This window comes from Papio anubis, chromosome 6 (genome assembly GCF_008728515.1).
Source record: "Papio anubis isolate 15944 chromosome 6, Panubis1.0, whole genome shotgun sequence".
Classification (NCBI taxonomy): domain Eukaryota; kingdom Metazoa; phylum Chordata; class Mammalia; order Primates; family Cercopithecidae; genus Papio; species Papio anubis.
The window spans coordinates 64,629,004-64,648,849 of record NC_044981.1 but is presented as its reverse complement, the minus strand read 5'-3'; the positions used below and the strand labels follow the sequence as shown (position 1 = coordinate 64,648,849).

The 19,846-nt window shown below is 35.2% G+C and overlaps 1 protein-coding gene across 4 annotated transcripts in view; it reads right to left on the bottom strand.

The window, feature by feature from the left end:
- The window catches only part of ADGRB3 (adhesion G protein-coupled receptor B3), a 743,596-nt gene that overhangs the window by 37,472 nt on the left and 686,278 nt on the right, over positions 1–19,846 (bottom strand). For 3 of the 4 annotated variants that reach the window (XM_031667688.1, XM_031667689.1, XM_031667691.1), the window contains 3 exons: positions 18,854–18,939; positions 12,857–12,955; positions 12,364–12,535 (listed from right to left, as the gene is read on the bottom strand). In XM_031667688.1, the coding sequence (XP_031523548.1) occupies positions 12,364–12,535; positions 12,857–12,955; positions 18,854–18,939 (357 nt within the window). The remainder of the gene's footprint in view (positions 1–12,363; positions 12,536–12,856; positions 12,956–18,853; positions 18,940–19,846) is intronic. The other variant, XM_031667690.1, reaches the window with a different exon arrangement.

The following is a 19,846-nucleotide window of genomic DNA, read 5'->3' as shown; positions in this document are numbered from 1 at the left end:
CCTTTTTAGATTAAGAAGTTGTTGTATGTTTTAAAGAGAGACATTAGTAATCAAAAATTGGTAATGAGTCTAGTATTTGTCAGATCATTACTTTTTCTATTATGCAGACATTTGATTTGGGGAAACCACTAAGAAAGTATATCTGTTTTTACAAAAAAAAAAAATCCTAGAAACCAATGTCAGAAAAATAGGTACATATTAATTTTCTGTTTGCGCCTCAAGGCAACTATTAAAAAACCACATTTTACAAAGGAAGATAAACTATGTTAGCAATGGTGCCTTCTGGGAGCTTGTCTCATGAAGATTTCTATCAAATATATTTCTAGATCAGCATATATAAAATGAGAAACATTTTGGTAATACCAGAGATTAATTTGAATGGTCCTTGCTAACCACTCCCAATTTTCAGACCTTCAAAGCATAGTTGCCAATATTTTTGACTGACTATGAAAGATGGAAATATAATTTCTGTAGGTTTCTCTTCAAAATCAACTCTTAGTTGCTTAAAGGAGATGTAAAAGAAATCCAAGTCTTTTCAGAACACATGCACATATAAAATCAATACCTTCCACTACTGAACTCCCAAATAGAACGATAGATTAAGGGCATTTGTACACCGAATGATGATGTCAGCTTCATGAACCATTAAATGCTACTCAGAAGAAATATAAATCAAAAAAGAATAAATATTCTCCAGTAAATTCAAGGTTATTTTAATGGTCATATAAATGTCACAATTTAAGTGCTAGATTCTCTGCCACTTTTAGTGCCTCTGATACCTCTAATTTAGAAGGATTTGCAGAAGAAATTCTACTTGATTCTAAATGCTCCATTTTATTTATTTTTTTAATCTTAAAAATGTATCTAGGGGGCAGGGCGTGGTGGCTCATGCCTGTAATTCCAGCACTTTGGGAGGCGAGGTGTGCAGAACACGAGGTCAGGAGTTCGAGACCATCCTGGTGAACATGGCAAAACTCTGTCTCTACTAAGAAAATACACAAATTAGCAAGGCGTGGTGGTGGGCACCTGTAATCCCAGCTACTTGGGAGGCTGAGGGAGGAGAATTGCTTGAACTTGGGAGGTGGAGGTTGCAGTGAGCTGAAATTGTGCCATTGTACTCCAGCCTGGGTGACAAGAGCAAGACTCGGTCTCAAAAAAAAAAAAAAAAAAAAAAAAAAAAAAATTGTATCTAGGGAATCTGGATGCATTAGTCTTAAATATTTGTCCGACACTGTCAGGAAAGAATGATTAGATTTCATAGTGCATACTTCTTATCACAGAAGAGAATACTTCAGGCAAGATGGTATCTGGAAAAAGCATTCACAGCTATTTGAATGCATTTGGATAATTAATTGAATTTTATATCTGGTCAACTGAGAGAGGCTTGATTTTGGTGAATTGATGTGAATTGTGCTGATGAAGAATAATTGAATTTTTGTAAAAAGCAAGTCTATATTTCAAACAAGCAGAAAACACACACAAATAAAATAAGATAGAATCTAGATATTGCTTTCTCAACCAGAATATTAAAATATGCTGTATCAATAGTCAGATTTATAATGCCTGGCAATAATATTACTCTTTGACTTACCATTTGGAAAATCACTTAATTTAGGTAACAACTAAATTTAAGATTTATTAGATATTGAAATCATTGCATCTTTGAGTTCCTGTGAAATTAACATTAAAAAATTACTTGATACCAGCAAATGCAATTTTTTACTAAACCTATAGGAAACAATTTAATATTTAAGATAAATTATGGCACAGTTAAAATCTAGACTTAAAAGTTTTCTTCTTTTTATAATAATCTGTAATAGATCTTTTACATGAATTGATAGGCAGAGGGTCAAATATCTGCAGGAGTAGCAAGGAACAGATATGTAACTAACACTGGGATATTTAGGAGACTTTAAGGCAACCTAATGGCATGTTGTAAAATGAAAGAAAAAAAAAGAATGGTAAGAAACATCACACAATAAGGTGAAGAAAAAACAATAAGCTGTCAAGGTTGTCTCCTGAAAAGAAACCAACCATGCACTTCCAAAGTTATTTTGACTGGCTCCTGCTGCTCTAAAAACTCCTGAAAAAGCTATAAACTCTGATGGATTTTTGGATGAGACATGAGTTCAAAGAGGTTTGTAGGGGTGTGTCTCACTCTTGTCTTCTGAACCAGGAGAGTGATTCACTTTATATCAACAGCAGCAGGCTGAGAGCTTCTAGATTGGTCCTCGCTCTGAAGGCAGCTGGCAGAGTGTCATTGTGGAAGCCGGTGCCAGAGTTAGAGATTGCTGGGGAAGAGCACCGAGCGATGTTTGGCAGTGTTGCAATTCAGACAAACCTCACAGGAAAGAGCTACACAGTTTGAAACGGGTTCTGTATTTAGCTACTGAGCAAATCAGACCCTGAATCTTCACTTTTAAGAAGACAGTTCTACCTACAGTAATTCTTCTTGATTTCCTATTCAAGAGGATCATTCTAAACCAGGAAAACAAGTAGAGTTACATTCTTGTAATTATTTGTAATTTTTCCTTCGGGGGAGAAGACTTTCTTATGTGGCCTTTTATTTTTTGAATCTCATTTCTACCATTGTTTCATATTTGAACAAACAGTTCAGCTTTTTGTAATCATTACATTCTATACAATCTAATCATGAAAGGAATGACTTTTCAATTTCATATGTATTATGACACTTGATATAACCATTAATATGAATGAATTATGAGCAACTTCACATTATTAAAATATTAAATGACTTTGCTGATAGCAAAGGAAATAAACAAAAAGTGAAAGTCTGCCATTTACTATACAATGAAAGAAACATATGAACTCCAGAGCCAAATTTCAGTCCCAATGACTTTCTATTAGAATCCCTTAATATCTAAAAGATCTATCGCTTAATCTCTAAAATTGTTATACCTCTTTACCTTCAAATTACTTTTTATATTAATTCGAGGAGGTCATATAAGCTTCTCTAAATTATATGGCATGTGCATGATCTGAAAAATATGTAGCAGCATTTCTTCAGCAAGAGAATAGAAAGGAAGGAAAGGGAAATTATGTGTCAGACACCACGATCCCATGCCTTCTGCAGGTGATATATCATTTCAGCCTCATGCCATCCCCTTTGTGGCAGACATTATTTCAGTGTCATAGAAGAGGACTCTGAAGCTTAGAGAGCTTAAGTAACTTGCTCAAGATCATAACAACAACAAGTAGCAGAGCTGGGAATGGAATCAGGTCACTTGACTTGAAAGCTGGTCTTCATTCCAATGTACCACCCTATTGTCTTACTGATCAAAGAATAAGACAGTTTAAGTGAAGGAGTAAACCAAAACAATTATTTCCAACTGGTCAGAAATTAAGTTGCTGTACCATAATTTTCAACCTTTCCTGATTTAGATAAAAAATAAGAAATGAGTTAATCAGATAAGTTTTCAGTCTGAACCTTTAAGACACATCGGACCTCCAGTTATTAGTTTGTCCACCTACTCTTCTTTTTTTTTTTTTTCTTGACAGAGTCTTGCTCTGTCAGGCAGGCTGGAGTGCAGTGGCACGATCTCAGCTCACTACGACCTCCGCCTCCTGGGTTCAAGTGATTCTCTGCCTCAGCCTCCTGAGTAGCTGGGACTACAGGCACCTGCCACCATGCCCAGCTAATTTTTTTTTTTTTTTTTGTATTTTTTAGTAAAGACAGGGTTTCATCATGTTGGCCAGGCTTGTCTTGAACTCCTGATCTCAGGTGATCCACCCGCCTCAGCCTCCCAAAGTGCTGGGATTACAGGCGTGAGCCACCGTGCCCAGCCTACTCTTCTTGAGTATAGACAGAAGCACCATGCTGCTACCCAGGGTAGGGAACAGCTGGGAGGGCAGTGTGAGGCTCCTGCAGAAGAACTGTGGGTAACAGAAAGCAATGGTTTGATGTTAACTGGCAGGCATGACAGAGTTTGTCAATTTCTGTTATGAACTCTTTGTCTGAACTTTTTTACTGATACCATTTCACCCATCTTATTTCATGCTCTTGTTAACCCCTTAAATCTCTGCATGGACTAGAAGAATCATGTGTGAAAATCAAGACTGATGTAAATATTCATAATATAATTGCAATTTTGCAAGTCAGGAAAGCTTAATCTGGAAGGAGAATTCGAATTCGAATTTACTTGCCTAAGAAGTGGGATGACTTTTGGGTCAAATGAGGTTGGTGATTTCTTGGAAAGGTATATAAGAATATGAGCATATTGTCCTTGCCTGTGTCATGCCCATGCTCTTATTTAAAAGCAGTTTTTGTGTGCCTCATTCTCTGTTCTGGTAAAATCTAGGTTTATTTTTATACCTGCAGACATTCTCCTATTACAAAGTACCTCAATTTTTTTTTTTTCTTTTTAGAGATAAGACCTCACTCTGTCACCCAGGCTAGAGTGCAGTGGCTCAATCATGGCTCACTGCAGCCTTGACCTCCTGAGCTCAAGCAACCCTCCTGTCTTATCCTCCTGAGTAGCTGGTAATACAGGTGCACACCACCACACCTGGCTAAATGTTTTTCAATTTTTTTTGTAGAGATGAGGGTCTCACTGTGTTGCCCAGGCTGGTCTAAAAGTCCAGGCCTCAAGCAATCCTCCCATCTTGGCTCCCCAAAAAAGTGCTAGGATTACAGGCATGAGCCACTGTGCCTGGCCCCACATCCTATTTTATTACAAATGAAACAACATTTTTCTGAAATGTGTTTCTTTATGAACTTTCAATCAGGCTGACAAGCATAAAGCTCTTAGGAACCAACTCCCATCTTGCTTAATTCTTTTATTTATTATTATTATACTTTAAGTTTTGGGATAACTATGCAGAACATGCAGGTTTGTTACATAGGTATACACGTGCCATGGTGGTTGCTGCACCCATCAACCCAACATCTACATTAGGTATTTCTCCTAATGCTATCCCTCCTATAGGCCCTCACCTCCTGACAGGCCATGGTATGTGATGTTCCCCTCCCTGTGTCCATGTGTTCTCATTGTTCAACTCCCACTTATGAGTGAGAACATGCAGTGTTTGGTTTTCAGTTCCTGTGTTAGTTCACTGAGAATGATGGTTTCCAGCTTCATCCATGTCCCTGCAAAGCACATGAACTCATCCTTTTTCAATAGCTGGGTAGTATTCCATGGTGTATATTTGCCACATTTTCTTTCTCCAGTCTATCACTGACAGGCATTTGGGTTGGTTCCAAGGTTTTGCTATTGTGAAGAGTGCTGCAATAAACACACATGTATATGTGTCTTTATATTAGAATGATGTATAATCCTTTGGGTATATACCCAATAATGGGATTGCTGGGAGAAATGGTATTTCTGGTTCTAGATCCTTGAGGGATCGTCACACTGTCTTCCACAATGGTTGAGCTAATTTACACTCCCACCAACAGTGTAAAAGCCTTCCTATTTATCCACATCCTCTCCAGCATCTGCTGTTTCCTCACTTTTTAATGATCACCATTCTAACTGGCATGAGACGGTATCTCACTGTGGTTTTGATTTGCATTTCTCTAATGACTAGTGATGATGAGCTATTTTTCATATGTTTGTTGGCTGCATAAATGTCTTCTTTTGAGAAGTGTCTGTTCATATCCTTTGCCCACTTTTTTTTCTTGTAAATTTGTTTAAGTTCCTTGTAGATTCTGGATATTAGCCCTCTGTCACATGGATAGATTTCCAAAATTTTCTCCCATTCCATAGGTTGGCCTCTGTTCTGTTCCATTAGTCTATATATCTGTTTTGGTACCAGTACCATGCTGTTTTGGTTACTGTAGCCTTGTAGTATAGTTTGAAGTCAGGTAGCGTGATGCCTCCATCTTTGTTCTTTTTGCTTAGGATTGTCTTGGCTATACAGGTTCTTTTTTGGTTCCATGTGAAACTTAAAGTAGTTTTTTTCTAATTCTGTGAAGAAAGTCAATGGTAGCTTGATAGGGATAGCATTAAATCTATAAATTACTTTGGGTAGTATGGCCATTTTCATGATATTGATTCTTCCTGTCCATGAGCATGGAATGTTTTTCCATTTGTTTGTGTCCTCTCTTTATTTCCTTGAGCAGTGGTTTGTAGTTCTCCTTGAAGAAGCCTTTCACATCCCTTGTAAGTTGGATTCCCAGGTATTTTATTCTCTTTGAAGCAATTGTGAATGGGAGTTCACTCGTAATTTGGCTCTCTGTTTGTCTATTATTTGTGTATAGGAATGCTTGTGATTTTTGCACATTAATTTTGTTATCTTGAGATGTTGCTGAAGTTGCTTACCAGCTTAAGGAGATTTTGGGCTGACACAATAGGGTTTTCCAAATATACAATCATGTCATCTGCAAAGAGAGACAATTTGAATTCCTCTCTTCCTATTTGAATACGCTTTATTTCTTTCTCTTGCCTGATTGCCCTGGCCAGAACTTTCAATACTGTGTTGAATAGGAGTGGTGAGAGAGGGCATCCTTATCTAGTGCCAGTTTTCAAAGGGAATAATTCCAGCTTTTGCCCATTCAGTATGATATTGGCTGTGGGTTAGTTATAAATAGCTCTTATTATTTTGAGATAAGTTCCATCAATACCTAGTTTATTGAGAATTTTTAGCATGAAGGGCTGTTGAATTTTGTCAAAGGCCTTTTCTGCATCTATTGAGATAATCACGTGGTTTTTGTAATTGGTTCTGTTTATGTGATGGATTACATTTAGTGATTTGCATATTTTGAACCAGACTTGCATCCCAGGGATGAAGTCAATTTGATCAAAGTGGGTAAGATTTTTCATGTGCTGCTGGATTCGGTTTGCCAGTATTTTATTGAGGATGTTTACATTGATGTTCATCAGGGAAATTGGCCTGAAGTTTTCTTCTGAGGAAGCTCAAAATGTTAGAATCAGTACAACCTCAAAATGTTAAAATCAGTACAACCACCTTCTATGCAAGCTCAAAATGTTAGAATCAGTACCCTTACCCTCCCTGCCCTGAGCTACTTATGAACTCTGAAATCTATTTAACTTTCTTTATGAGACCACTCATAATGGCCACTTATCATGGTCATTGAACACGCTGACCGGAAAGCACAAAACATCACTTAGTCAATGCTTTGTTCTCAAATGTCATCAGTAATTTTCTTTTGCTGCTTCAGTCATAGCTATCTAAAAAAAAAAAAAAAAAAAAAAAAAAAAAATCACTAGTGTTCAGGATCACATCATTTGCTTTATGTCTCCACGTGCTTCATATAGTTCCAGAGAAGAATCAAACTCTCTACTATTCACCACAGGCCCCACTCCATGGAAACCATATGCCCAGTAACCTTTCCCCATCTTCCTATAACAGAAACCTTCACTTCCCTAATCTTCTAACCTCATTGCTCCCTTAGGAACCCATGAGTTTTGAAGTCTTTTATCACCTCCTCCTTCCTCTTCAAAGACCAACTAAAACAGCTGACCCATCCTGCAGTAAAGGAAGGCACAGGTATACCCTTCCATGCTAATGAGTCATACTCAATTTCCCTGTAAGTAGTCAAACCTGGAGGTTCATGTAACTTTCTATCTGAGCTATATTATGTGCAATATGGACTCTTTACATATTTTTATGTAGTTATTTCATCACTACTGGCTTCATTTATTTTTTTAATGATTTACTTTGGAATATTACTTGTTTTAGATTAGACAAGTAAGGGTGCTTGTCTGTTTTACATATTCACTGCCATGTGCATGTAAATCATTTTGTTTATCTGTACGCCTTGTGGAAATAATAAGACTAAATAGAAAATAGGCTTAAAAAGGGTGGGAGTGGGAGAAGAAAGAAAGAAAAGGTTTTTATTTTAAGCATTTCCCTACAAGATGACTTCACAGGTTTGGATACAGATTTTGGGACCTCATCTGGTGCAGCCTAGACCTCCTGCCAGTGCTTGGGAAAGAGAAAAGAGGAGTTTGGCCCTGTTAGTGATGCTTCAGAACAGCCACAGGATTCTCACACACTGATATAACAAAATTATCCATTTAAGCACCTTCCTTTTATCCTACCATTTAGTGAAAGAGTTTTATTGTGGCTTGTTTTGTATCACAATCTTGTGATTTTCCCCCTCTGACATAGAACTGTAAGATTGTCTTAGAGCCAGGCACAGCCAGAGACAGAAAGATGAGAAGAATGTGCAGGCATCAAGAAAGTGGTTTCCTAGCAACAGTAACTATTTCAAAGGTTTCATAACTCTTGTGTCTTTCCATTTCCATAGCAATGTGGGCAATAGTAAATAGTATATTCTGTTATCTGTTTAATTCAAATAAATTCTAAAAAACCAATGATGGATAAATGAAGGAAAGCCTCTATACTCGTTGTATTAAATTCTGTCTTATTAGCTGTTATACATATTAGCTTCTAAGATTTAGGTTCTGTTGCTAAAAGTATGTATTGTGATGAATCAGATGGCTTTTTTTTTTTTATTCTTATTTCCTCTTTTTGTCTTTTTTTTCCAGAGAGATTTAGTAAAGTAATTCAAAAGAAAAGTTATTCCAGAAGAAGAAACTGTATTTTCAATAATATAAATTTTATAAAGTTTAAATATTAAGATTTTAGGTCTGAAGATCAGAACAAATAGTTCTGCAAACATTCAAAATTTTTTTAGTGGGATATAATTGATTTGGCAAGACAGAGTAATCATTTCTCCCTTTTCTCCTGATTTGAAATGATTTTAAAATTGGACCCACTAAAAGCAAAGGCACTTTTAAAATAAATTAGGCTCCATACACAGCACATTAAAAATATCATAGTTATAGTATTTCACTTCTTTTCTCCTTCTTAAATTGCAAGGCTATATTCTTTCCCTGTGTAGACCACCTTCTCCACAGAAATAATAAATATGGGTAAAGCCTTCTGAATTCATATTGGGACAGTCATTAAAGACCAAATTATGTTAGTGTCTGTCAAAAATACATATAAATATAAATATATATATATGTATCCAGTCTCTACATTAAAAAATATATATTTTACATTGCTTACAATTTTTAAGAAATAAAAGCCCACATGAATTTTAGTGAAGCAAATATTTTAAAGTGAAGAGCAGTAGAGATAAAACTGTATTTCTAGGATCCAATTATAAATTATCAAGTATATTAATAGATACAAATCACTACCTAATGTTTTACATGTAGCTATCTATTCCATTTGCTTTGGTAAATCTTTGTGAAGTTACTGTTCAGTGGAGACACAGAGGAAATGGGAAGATACTTCTCTTCTCTTGAACCGTGGTAATGTCAGGGCAATGTGATCACAAGTGATCTGAGATATACCCATTGCTAGTGTCAGGCAAAATACCTTTAGAAGGTTAAAAAGAATTTCCGTGTTCCAAATGAGGCCTCCTATGATATCTTCCTTGGGATCTGTAAAATCCTTCTAAACAAGGTGTTTAAATAAGATCTTCCTCTAGGAATTCTGAAGCAGAATTGCCATATACCTGAAATCTGCTCTGTGTATTTACAGCAATGTCATAGGGTACTTTTAAGGTTCAATTAAAAAAAAAAATACGTGATTTGCCATTTCAATGATGGAGATAAAGAGTGTTATGACACTCTGCTGTTAATTCATTTGCTATAAAATTATTCAACTTGAACTAATAATTGAAAATGCAACAACAGAGATGTATCCATATTTTTATTTTCTATTAGTACAGAAAACATGTATTTAGAGACACCTACTTTAGCAGAAGTATTTATTATATGATTGATTTAATTACTTGTAAATCATGTTTTTGACAGTTAATGGTCCAATTAGCAAGTATGAAAAAGTTCTGAGGGAAATCAAGAATTTTTGTGCCAAGTATTTTGCTTCACGTAAACAGCAAACATTTGATAATTAGCCACCCATAATATCTGCCATTTTAAAACCTGCATATTTTGATGATAGCTTAAGACTATCTAGCAAGCTTATTCTGAAGAAAAAGGGAAGCTTATATAGTGATGCAGCACTGTTCTACTCATAAACAGCTAAGGTACTAATATCTTCTAAAAACTGTATGTAGGTATATCATCATGTATCTTACTTAAAACCTGAAATACTTCATCCTTAATCATCAATCAAAAATATATTATGTGTCTACTCATTTAGAACAATCTCGTTACTTAATTATTAGTGGTAATATTAATATAGAAGACCCATAGGATAGTTATAGTTGGAGAACATAAGCTAAATTATTATTCAATTTCCTCTTAATTTCTACTCCTTTGGTCTATAAATAATTCAATGCTTGGAAGATTTTTAATGCTGATATTCTAGGTAGAAATCTGCTAAGGGAATAGTAAGGCTTGGCAACTGTAAACGACATCAGACTTTTTAAATGCTAAAATACTCTTCTCCCCTTGCAATGTGAAGTTACTGTTTATTGGTTTTCATTGATTTTCTTCATAGAATGTTCTTAGAATACACATGGGTTTATTACTGACATCTGTATCTTATTAAGACATTTATGCAGCCAACAAACATACGAAAAATAGATCATCATCACTGGTCATTAGAGAAATGCAAATCAAAACCACAGTGAGATACTATCTCATGCCAGTTAGAATGGTGATCATTAAAAAGTGAGGAAACAACAGATACTGGAGAGGATGTGGAGAAATAGGAAGGCTTTTACACTGTTGGTGGGAGTGTAAATTAGCTCAACCATTGTGGAAGACAGTGTGATGATTCCTCAAGGATCTGGAATCAGAAATACCATTTGACCCAGCAATCCCATTATTGGGTATATACCCAAAGGATTATAAATCATTCTACTATAAATACACATATACATGTGTGTTTATTGCAGCACTCTTCACAATAGCAAAACCTTGGAACCAACCCAAATGCCTGTCAGTGATAGACTGGAGAAAGAAAATGTGGCAAATATACACCATGGAATACTACCCAGCTATTGAAAAAGGATGAGTTCATGTGCTTTGCAGGGACATGGATGAAGCTGGAAACCATCATTCTCAGTGAACTAACACAGGAACTGAAAACCAAACACTGCATGTTCTCACTCATAAGTGGGAGTTGAACAATGAGAACACATGGACACAGGGAGGGGAACATCACATACCATGGCCTGTCAGAGGTGGGGGCCTAGAGGAGGGACAGCATTAGGAGAAATACCTAATGTAGATGTTGGGTTGATGGGTGCAGCAAATCACCATGGCACATGTATACCTATGTAACAGACCTGCCCTTTCTGCACATGTGTCTCAGAACTTAAAGTATAATTGAAAATAAAATAAAATAGCTCAGAAATATTGTTCTTCCCATCTGATAAATCAGGTAAAAGCCTCTGGTAATCTCTGCACATCACTGCAAACTATAGGGTTTATATTCATATGCACATGTGATTTTTTTTTTGCAATGTGCACATTGCAATAAAGTTCTCAAACAAGCTAGATAATGCAAAATGACAGACTAGATTGTTTTCTCAAAATGACTAGCATGGCACTATATCATGTGTGTTTTTGTCACCACTCATCCTTAGAGTAAATGCTAAAATGACTCATAAACCTTGTAAATACTCTCAGTGCTTGCAAGCATTCAAAATAATTTTCACACAGGTTGGAAAACACTATTTTATTTCTAAATAACTCAAGTCTGAAATCTCTTACTGTCCTGGATGGATCTGGTGCTACTTAGTGTCTCCATTCATGAAATATGACTTCTTTCTTTCCCTACTACTGACAATGAACCTCAATCATGATCCAGAAAAATGCTAGTATGATAATACGTCTACAGTTCTTGGAGACAATCACTGCCTATCATGTCTCGCTGTATACATTTTCAGTGTTTTCCTAAGAGTAAACATCCATATCAAAAGCAATAATCCATCATAATCATAACCAAAACTTAGCAAAGAGACAAAAGAACTAAGAATTCATCTTCAATGTTTTCTACTTAAAATAGTATCAGTTAATATATGCAATGAGAGTGTGCTGTGTGAAGAAACATGAGTTAGGGAATGAGCTTAAGAACTATCACTGCATTATGCTCATGAACTGTGTCTTTAAAACATATGCCTCTAAGCCCTCTTATTCACTAGTTTTTCTAACAGACTTATTTATACAAATCACTCCATGTAGCTCCTCTTAAATCTATTCTCCCTGGCTTTTGACACCTCTGGTTTTGTTTTTCCTGGCATAGTCCCATCTGTTCTAATCTGTCACTTTCAGAGGGCTGGGGGCCCTCCCAAGCTGTCTCTTAAAGCATTCCTTCAGCTTTGATTCCCAAGTGATTGTCAATGGAAGAGACCAGCTTTAATCTGAACATCAAGATATTAAAAGATCATTCTTGTTAGCAGGAAATACCCTTCCAACCATCACTGTTCTCTATCACAAGAATGCTTCTCACCTCTCTCCGAAGAATGCAGTGGACCATGACTATAACAAAGCCTTGCAATGAATCAAATACAGCAAAAAGTATTTGAAACAATATGGAGCGTTTATCTGTCATGGCCAGCACTGCAGACATCCACGTCAAAGCCAGAAGGGGCAACACCACACAGGAGCTCCAAAGAGATGCCCTGTTGAGACCAAGAAAGCAACATTACGTAGCTGTACGTCACACCCCAGGCTATAGCCAAACCCCCATTCAACAAAGCATTTTTGTATGTGGTTCCAAGACCATTAACTTGGAAACCACAAAGCAGATGACATTTGAGAGTCTTATTTATTTTTTTATATACCATCCCACAATAGCTATAAAGACAGTTGCTAATTACAAATATTTAAATATACTCTCTGCTCTTGTATTAGCAAACACAATTTTTTTTTTTCATCATAGCATTTTCTCACATGCACTGTAAAAGATTTGTAACAAGAAGATGTAAATGATTGGGACTAACATGGCGTTACTGGCGGTGGTGGCTGACAAAGCTGTTGTTGAAACTACTCCACACTTGGCACATTTGAGCGTCAAACCGCTATGAGGCTCACTCATCTGACTGCAAACAAACAGAACACCCACAAAAAGAACAAAATATTGAATTGTCACCAAAAAAAGTTGCTGCTGCAAGTTAGCTTTTAAATACGATTTCATGCAGAAAAGTATATTTATCGAAAATGAATGCTCTAAGTTGTTGTAAAGATGCGTTTATACTACAAATTATCTTTGTAACATTTACCCTTTAATATGGGCCTTTGTTGCATGCAAAACATATTTCCATCATTACACCATAAGTGGCCCTGTGTCTATTGATCAAAGTTGTTCAATACACTGAGTTAAACATAAGTATGTGCTTCTGTAGACACATAGTGAAAACCCTTTATTCAGACCCTGATAATCAAACATGTGGGGACTCCTAGCTCTGAGGATGTTCATTGTTAATTGCAGAAGGCATATATTTCTGTGAAAACCTTCTGAAATGTAAATAATTATCTCAGAAGTCCAATATAGGAGGAAATGGATTTTAGGAGTCTTCAATTATTTGTTGAAGATGTAGCTTTTTTCTCAAGAGATTCATATTTTGAAATTTCTTACAATATCAATGTATCGTTCACATTTTAGGGTGATCTGAATATAGGGGCTGATGAAATTTGATGAAATATTAGTTGATAATAAAAGAGTGATAGTTTTCTGCTTTCATAAAACACATTTAACATAATCATTAAGTTCAAAATATTATTTCTGAACATTTGTCATAGACTCCAATTTCCTAGCATTTAAATGGTCTATTCTGGTGTAGAGGATTTTGCCCATAAATTCGGATTCAAACAATTCATACTCCATCTACTACATTATAGAAGCAAAGTTGTATTACAGGGAAAAACTTTATACACATTTCGCTTTAGAAAAGCGTACCTTGAAAATTACAGATTTTTTAGAACATAAACCTTTCAGGAAAAACCAAAAAGAAATTACTTGAATTAAAAATTCCAAACACCTTGGAATAATGCTCTGCAGCGTGCATAGTCCATTCCTATGTGGTGTCTATGGCTAAAATGATTACTTTGTAGGTTTTCATAAAGAATCTTATAGCGGAGTTGCATTACTATGTGTATAAGAAAAGTGGCATAAGGGAGAAAGTTGTAAGATGCTCATAATTTAGAATCTCTGGATTATTTTAAATAAGGGCACTCACTTGTGAATAGTAATGATATGAGATAACAAATCTGAAAGTGATTAAGTAAGTAGATTGATCAGCAGATCCTGTGAGAAAAATCAAAGCTTTCAGACATGGGTGTGGGGGTGGGGAAGATGACACTAAATCCCTCACTTTACTGATCCAGTCCAGGGCATAGGTACTAGCCAAATGTGTCCAAACGTTTCAAAGTAGTATGTATCCATTAGTCTGTCCAGTTTCGTTTAGGAATGCCTTAATGGACATGCCGGTGTGTACATCCTAAAGGAGTACATAGACTAGTATTCTCTACAGTGGCTGCGCATCAGCTGTCTATCTGGCCTCAACCACAAAGACTCTAATTTAATAGGACTTACGCATCTGCCTTTTTTAAAGCTCCATAGATTATGCTGATGAACAAACAAGAACAAGTACCACTTCTCTAACTAAACATTTGAATTTCTTTAATCTTGTTAAATTTGATCAGATTAATATGAAAAAGGGATAGATTAGTTACATATTGTTTCCTTTATCACAGAAGATAGGCTGTATGGTGTTTATACTTCAAACACTGATGCAGTTGTCTTTCTTAATCTAAAAATATGTTGCCTCTAGGCTCTGAAACAAGATTGAAAGCCCAATATTACTAAAAAATAATTTTAAGTACATGGTGTATTTTAGTCCTGAAAACTGTGATTTAATACAATCATAGGCCTGTCTGAAAATAAATTTTAAGCCATTATTTAAAATGCTTATTTGTCTTTATTTGAGATTTATTTGAGGCTAACTACAAGATCTATGCCTACTTCCCTTAGTCAGGGCTAACTGTTCAAACTATGCTTGATGTTAACTGCTGGGACACCTTTGACATTCCATTACTGGATGTGCATGAAGTAGAATAAAGATAAGTTACCTAGAGACATGCAATGTTTTTTCCTAGTTTATGTGACCACTATGGAAATTAATATAATATGAAAAACACATAGTCTAGATGCTAAATTGGTTGCTGCATTGAAAAATAAGATCTTGTTTCTTTATTATAGAAGAAATTATGCATTTATAAAATTAAAAGTTCAAACAGTAGGAAAAAAAAAAACCAAAACTTGAGTTGTCCATACATTTAAATTTAACCAATATATCCACCAGGGCACCAGGGTAGGATCACATTATAGAAGCAAAGTCACATTAAATAGAAAAACTTTACACACCTTTCTCTTCAGGTTGTTCTGTCTATTCCAGTTATTACTGCGGATCTTAAAATCTACAGGTTCTAGTTCCCTTCACCATGTTATTTTTCTCTTTTGTTTAAAAAAAAAAGTCTGACTGATTTATTGTCAATAACATAAAATATTCCCTGGAAAGGAAATGTGCCAGCCTCTCTTTAAAAAAAATCACAAGAAATTTGTAAAGGGTACTAGTAACTCAGTTTCCTTAGTTTCAGGTAGGTAAGACAAAGAAGTTTAAGACAGTAGACAAGAAAGTTCCACTGCAGAAAAATAGAGAAACTTAAATTGTCTGCTGAAGATGTTCTAAAAATATACATGCCATTTTTATCCTGATTTCCTTCATTCTCATTATCATTTTATTTAAGATGTGTTGTATTTACAATAAATTTCTTCTTGGTAAACTAATGGGTACTAGGCTTAATACCTCAGTATGAAATAATCTGTACAACAAATCCCTGTGACACAAGTTTATCTAGGTAACAAGCCTGTACTTGTACTCCTGAACTTAAAATTTAAAAAGAAAAAAGAATTTCAGTAGAAAAAATATTAATATAGTTTGGGTATTATAAAACTTGTTAAACTATTGTATTATTTATTAAACATTCACTTATTAATTCCTTATAAATATTTATTGAGCACAAACTGTATGGTTGGCTGTTTCTAATAACTGATTATATAAAAGAAGAAAGGGAACAAAGAAACAGAAAAAATGGGAGAAGGAACATCTTGGTACAATATTTGGTTTTAAATAACAACCTAGTTGTAAAAGAAATGCTTGATATATTTGTATATTCAAATAAGCTGAAATGATTTTTACAATTAGGAGGACTGGTTGTCAAGTCAACCAATTAGCTTCCTGCTTAAGGTTTCTTTAGTTAATTTTGATTATTTCTTCTTCACTGGGGACTGTTCTTCACTGTCCTCACTACTTTTCTGTGAACTAAAATTATTCAAACCTCTATAGCTTCCAAAAATTTCCTTCAATCACACTTTGGAATGGAGTACAAATTTCAATCTATATTTGCTTAAGCTAAAATAGTACTTTATATTAGAAATACAGTTTGAAAATCTAAAGTAATTAATTTGTTAATAGTTCTTTTCTGCTTTGGACAGTAGCCAACATCCTGCTTTTATAACATAAGTTAACATTTCTGTTTCTCTAGCAGTGGCCTTTGAACCAGAAAAACACGGACTCAGTTTTGCCAGTGAAACATATGTAACTTCTAAGAATATGTTTAGAATAACTTATTTGTTAATATGTAGATTGAAATAGATAATTTCTAAATTCATAATATGATACTCTTGTCATTTCTTCTAAACCTATATGATCTCTTATAAAAAGCTATATGAATCAAACTGGGCTTTACACATAAAATAATTAAATAAGAAAAAATACTATGAATTTAATAAATCTTCAACATCATATTCATTTCGATGATCTTATCTCTTTTTTTGACCTTCATGTCATGGATGGTGGAATCATGGATTCTTGATTGAGACCTTCTTTTGGAAAGACTTTTGGAAAGTTAGAGACCTTCCAAAACAACCTCATCTGTTCAGGTTGGCTTCTTAGAAGAGCAGCCACTGTTGAGTGAATGCTTGCTATATGCTAGATTCTCTAATGTGTGCTTTATACACATTATATTTTCATATACTATATGAGGCATGAGTTATTTTCCCCATTTAACAGATGAGGAGACTGAGTTGCAGAAAGTAACATGCCCAAAGGCACATGGACACAGTTAGTAAATTGCGGAGGTTTATCTTAACCACTAAAGTTCCCATTTTATTGTTCAGGTTGTTTAAATTATGTAAGTTTATACTACTAGCAGCAGAACTGAGTTTCTATCCCAGTACTCAGTCTGATCAGTATATTCTTACATAATTAATCTGGACAGAAATAACTGAAGAAGCTTACTCCAATTCCCACCACATGTGGCATAATAACAAGAGTAATTGTGTGAAAATTTTGTGTTCAAATGATCTAGAGAGTTGTGTTTGTACTACGTTCAAGTCTACATATTTAAGGATGTTATAGAAACTTATCTGCTGTGAAAAAAATCTCTAAATGAGAGAAGTGATCCCCCCTCAGGAAGAAACTTTCAGTGATGTTTTTATTACACTATGGCATTTCTAGTGTTTGATATAAATGATATCAAATTTTTATATTGAAAGCCATTAAATTTAGTCTTTTGCTAGGGAAAAGAAATATCCAGATTATCTTATTATATAAATCATTACATAGGTTATAAGAACACAAAGGACTTAAAATTTTACAAGTAACTGATCAATTAGTGTGACTATTAAATAATACCATAAATCATGGAAGAAAAGAATATTACATGGGTAAGTTCTGAATGAGGGTACAGTTCAATGGAAAGGAGAAAGCTGGAAACTTTTTATAGGGAAGGTCACAAAGAAAAAATCAAAGGCATTAATATTTCATTCACGTGTCAACAAATTTATATGATAAAATATGACATAATCTTAAAAAGCTACTAACAATCTAGATATGAGACATTACTGTCATTATATATATAATATATATATAAAATATAGATATATATAAAATATATAATACTCTACACACACACACACACACACACACACTTTTTTTTTTGAGACCTAGTCTTGCTCTGTCACCCAGGCTGGAGTGCAGTGGCGCGATCTCGGCTCTTTGCAAGTTCCACCTCCCTGGTTCCCGCCATTCTCCTGCCTCAGCCTCCCGAGTAGCTGGGACTACAGGCACCCGTCACCACATCCCGCAAATTTTTTTGTATTTTTAGTAGAGACTGGGTTTCACTATGGTCTAGATCTCCTGACATCGTGATCCGCCCACCTCGGCCTCCCAAAGTGCTGGGATTACAGGCGTGAGCCACCGTGCCCAGCCAGATATATATGATAACATATAATAAGTCATCAGATATTTATATATTATAATAACAGTAAAATTAAGGGAGATGCTTTTCTAAGTTTTATAAGAGGTTAAAGTGTGAAAATTTTGAATAACTCTTTTTAGCCAGTTAGATTAAAAATGTCATAAAGAATGAAAATATAAGACACACACAAATAGTGCTTGATAAGTGATTATTTCAAGTAAAGATTTTTTTTTCCTGATATATACAATTAGTCAAAGAAAATATAGTATTTTGCCCTGTTTAGGTTTGCTTGTTTTGATTCTGCTCTGTCACATACCAACACTGTGTTCAATTTACCTCCTGACCTTTGTGACCAAAACGAGGAAGGCTTTGAAAACCCTTACCTAACGACAACCATTGTAAGTCTAGCCTCAACGTTTAATGTTCTTATCTGACAAGCAGGCAATATGCACAAATACACTCCAAATTTCCTAATGGCCTGTTATAGTATTTTTAGATTTTTGGTCATATTACTTAAAAATAGCACATTGGAAACTTTTATATGGCAGAATCTACCGGACACACTAGTACATCAATGACAAAATTCAAGGCATAGTCAACGCAGTCAGTGATGGTCTGAAATTGGAGTACGGGATTCACTGGTAAATAACCTTCAAAATCCACCAATTGCAGCTTACCCGGCTCTGTGTTTGAGCTTTTTATCTAGGATTCCATCTCTGGAAACAAGTTTATTAAATACCAAAATGCCAATCACCATGTTGACCTGTCAAACAGAAACAAAGTTGACCTTTCAATGATATTGAAGGGAATCAGGTCCCTGTTTCTCCTGAAAATCCTATTTTTATCAATTCATAACCACCGTATCAGTAGTAGTGGTATGAAGCACTCTCAAACATTTTATAAGTGCACAGAGGCATATGGAACAATTTAACAGTGGTGTGCTACTTTAAAGTTGTAAAGTACATTACGTTCATTTAATTTCCATGCTTTGCAGTTAACACTGGGGAAATTAACCTTCAATTGCCTGACTTTTAAATGGTACCATACTATGCCAATCTGGCATTCTTCTGTCTGAGTCAACCCTGAGTAAAATCATTTGGCTAAATGAGTTTTACCCTATGTCCGTGAGCCAGGAGATTCTGAATCGTAGAGCATGAGGCTAGGGTGAGCCCTGGCAGCAAAAGGTGCTGATGATTTGTCATTATTCCCAACACACAGGACAGAATGCCTAAATTCCTCATGTTGTGTGGTTATTCTCTTCTGTGGAAGGGGAGCATTTTGATGTACTATGCTTTTCTAGGCAGAAAGGAAAGCCTATTCAATTCACCAGAATCTTTTTCACAATGGACACTAGTGCTAATTTTTAAAATATGCTCTAGTGTACAGTTCTATCATTTTCTTTCTAAGACTTTCTTATTCTCACTTAAAAAGTCTTTTGCATGACATAAAATGAAATCACACTTATTTTTCCTTTTTCAAGTAGAACTGTAAAAACTGCATAGATTATCTATTCGTACCAGCTTACCATGAGCCCCCACAGTTCTCTAATCTACCAACACTTTCTGATCAGGGAATCCAGTCCAATGAGTAAATGAAAAATATGTTCTTCTTTTTGCCTTTCTTGCCTCTTTCCAATCTTGGTGTAACCCTGCCCTGCTGCCAATGAAGAT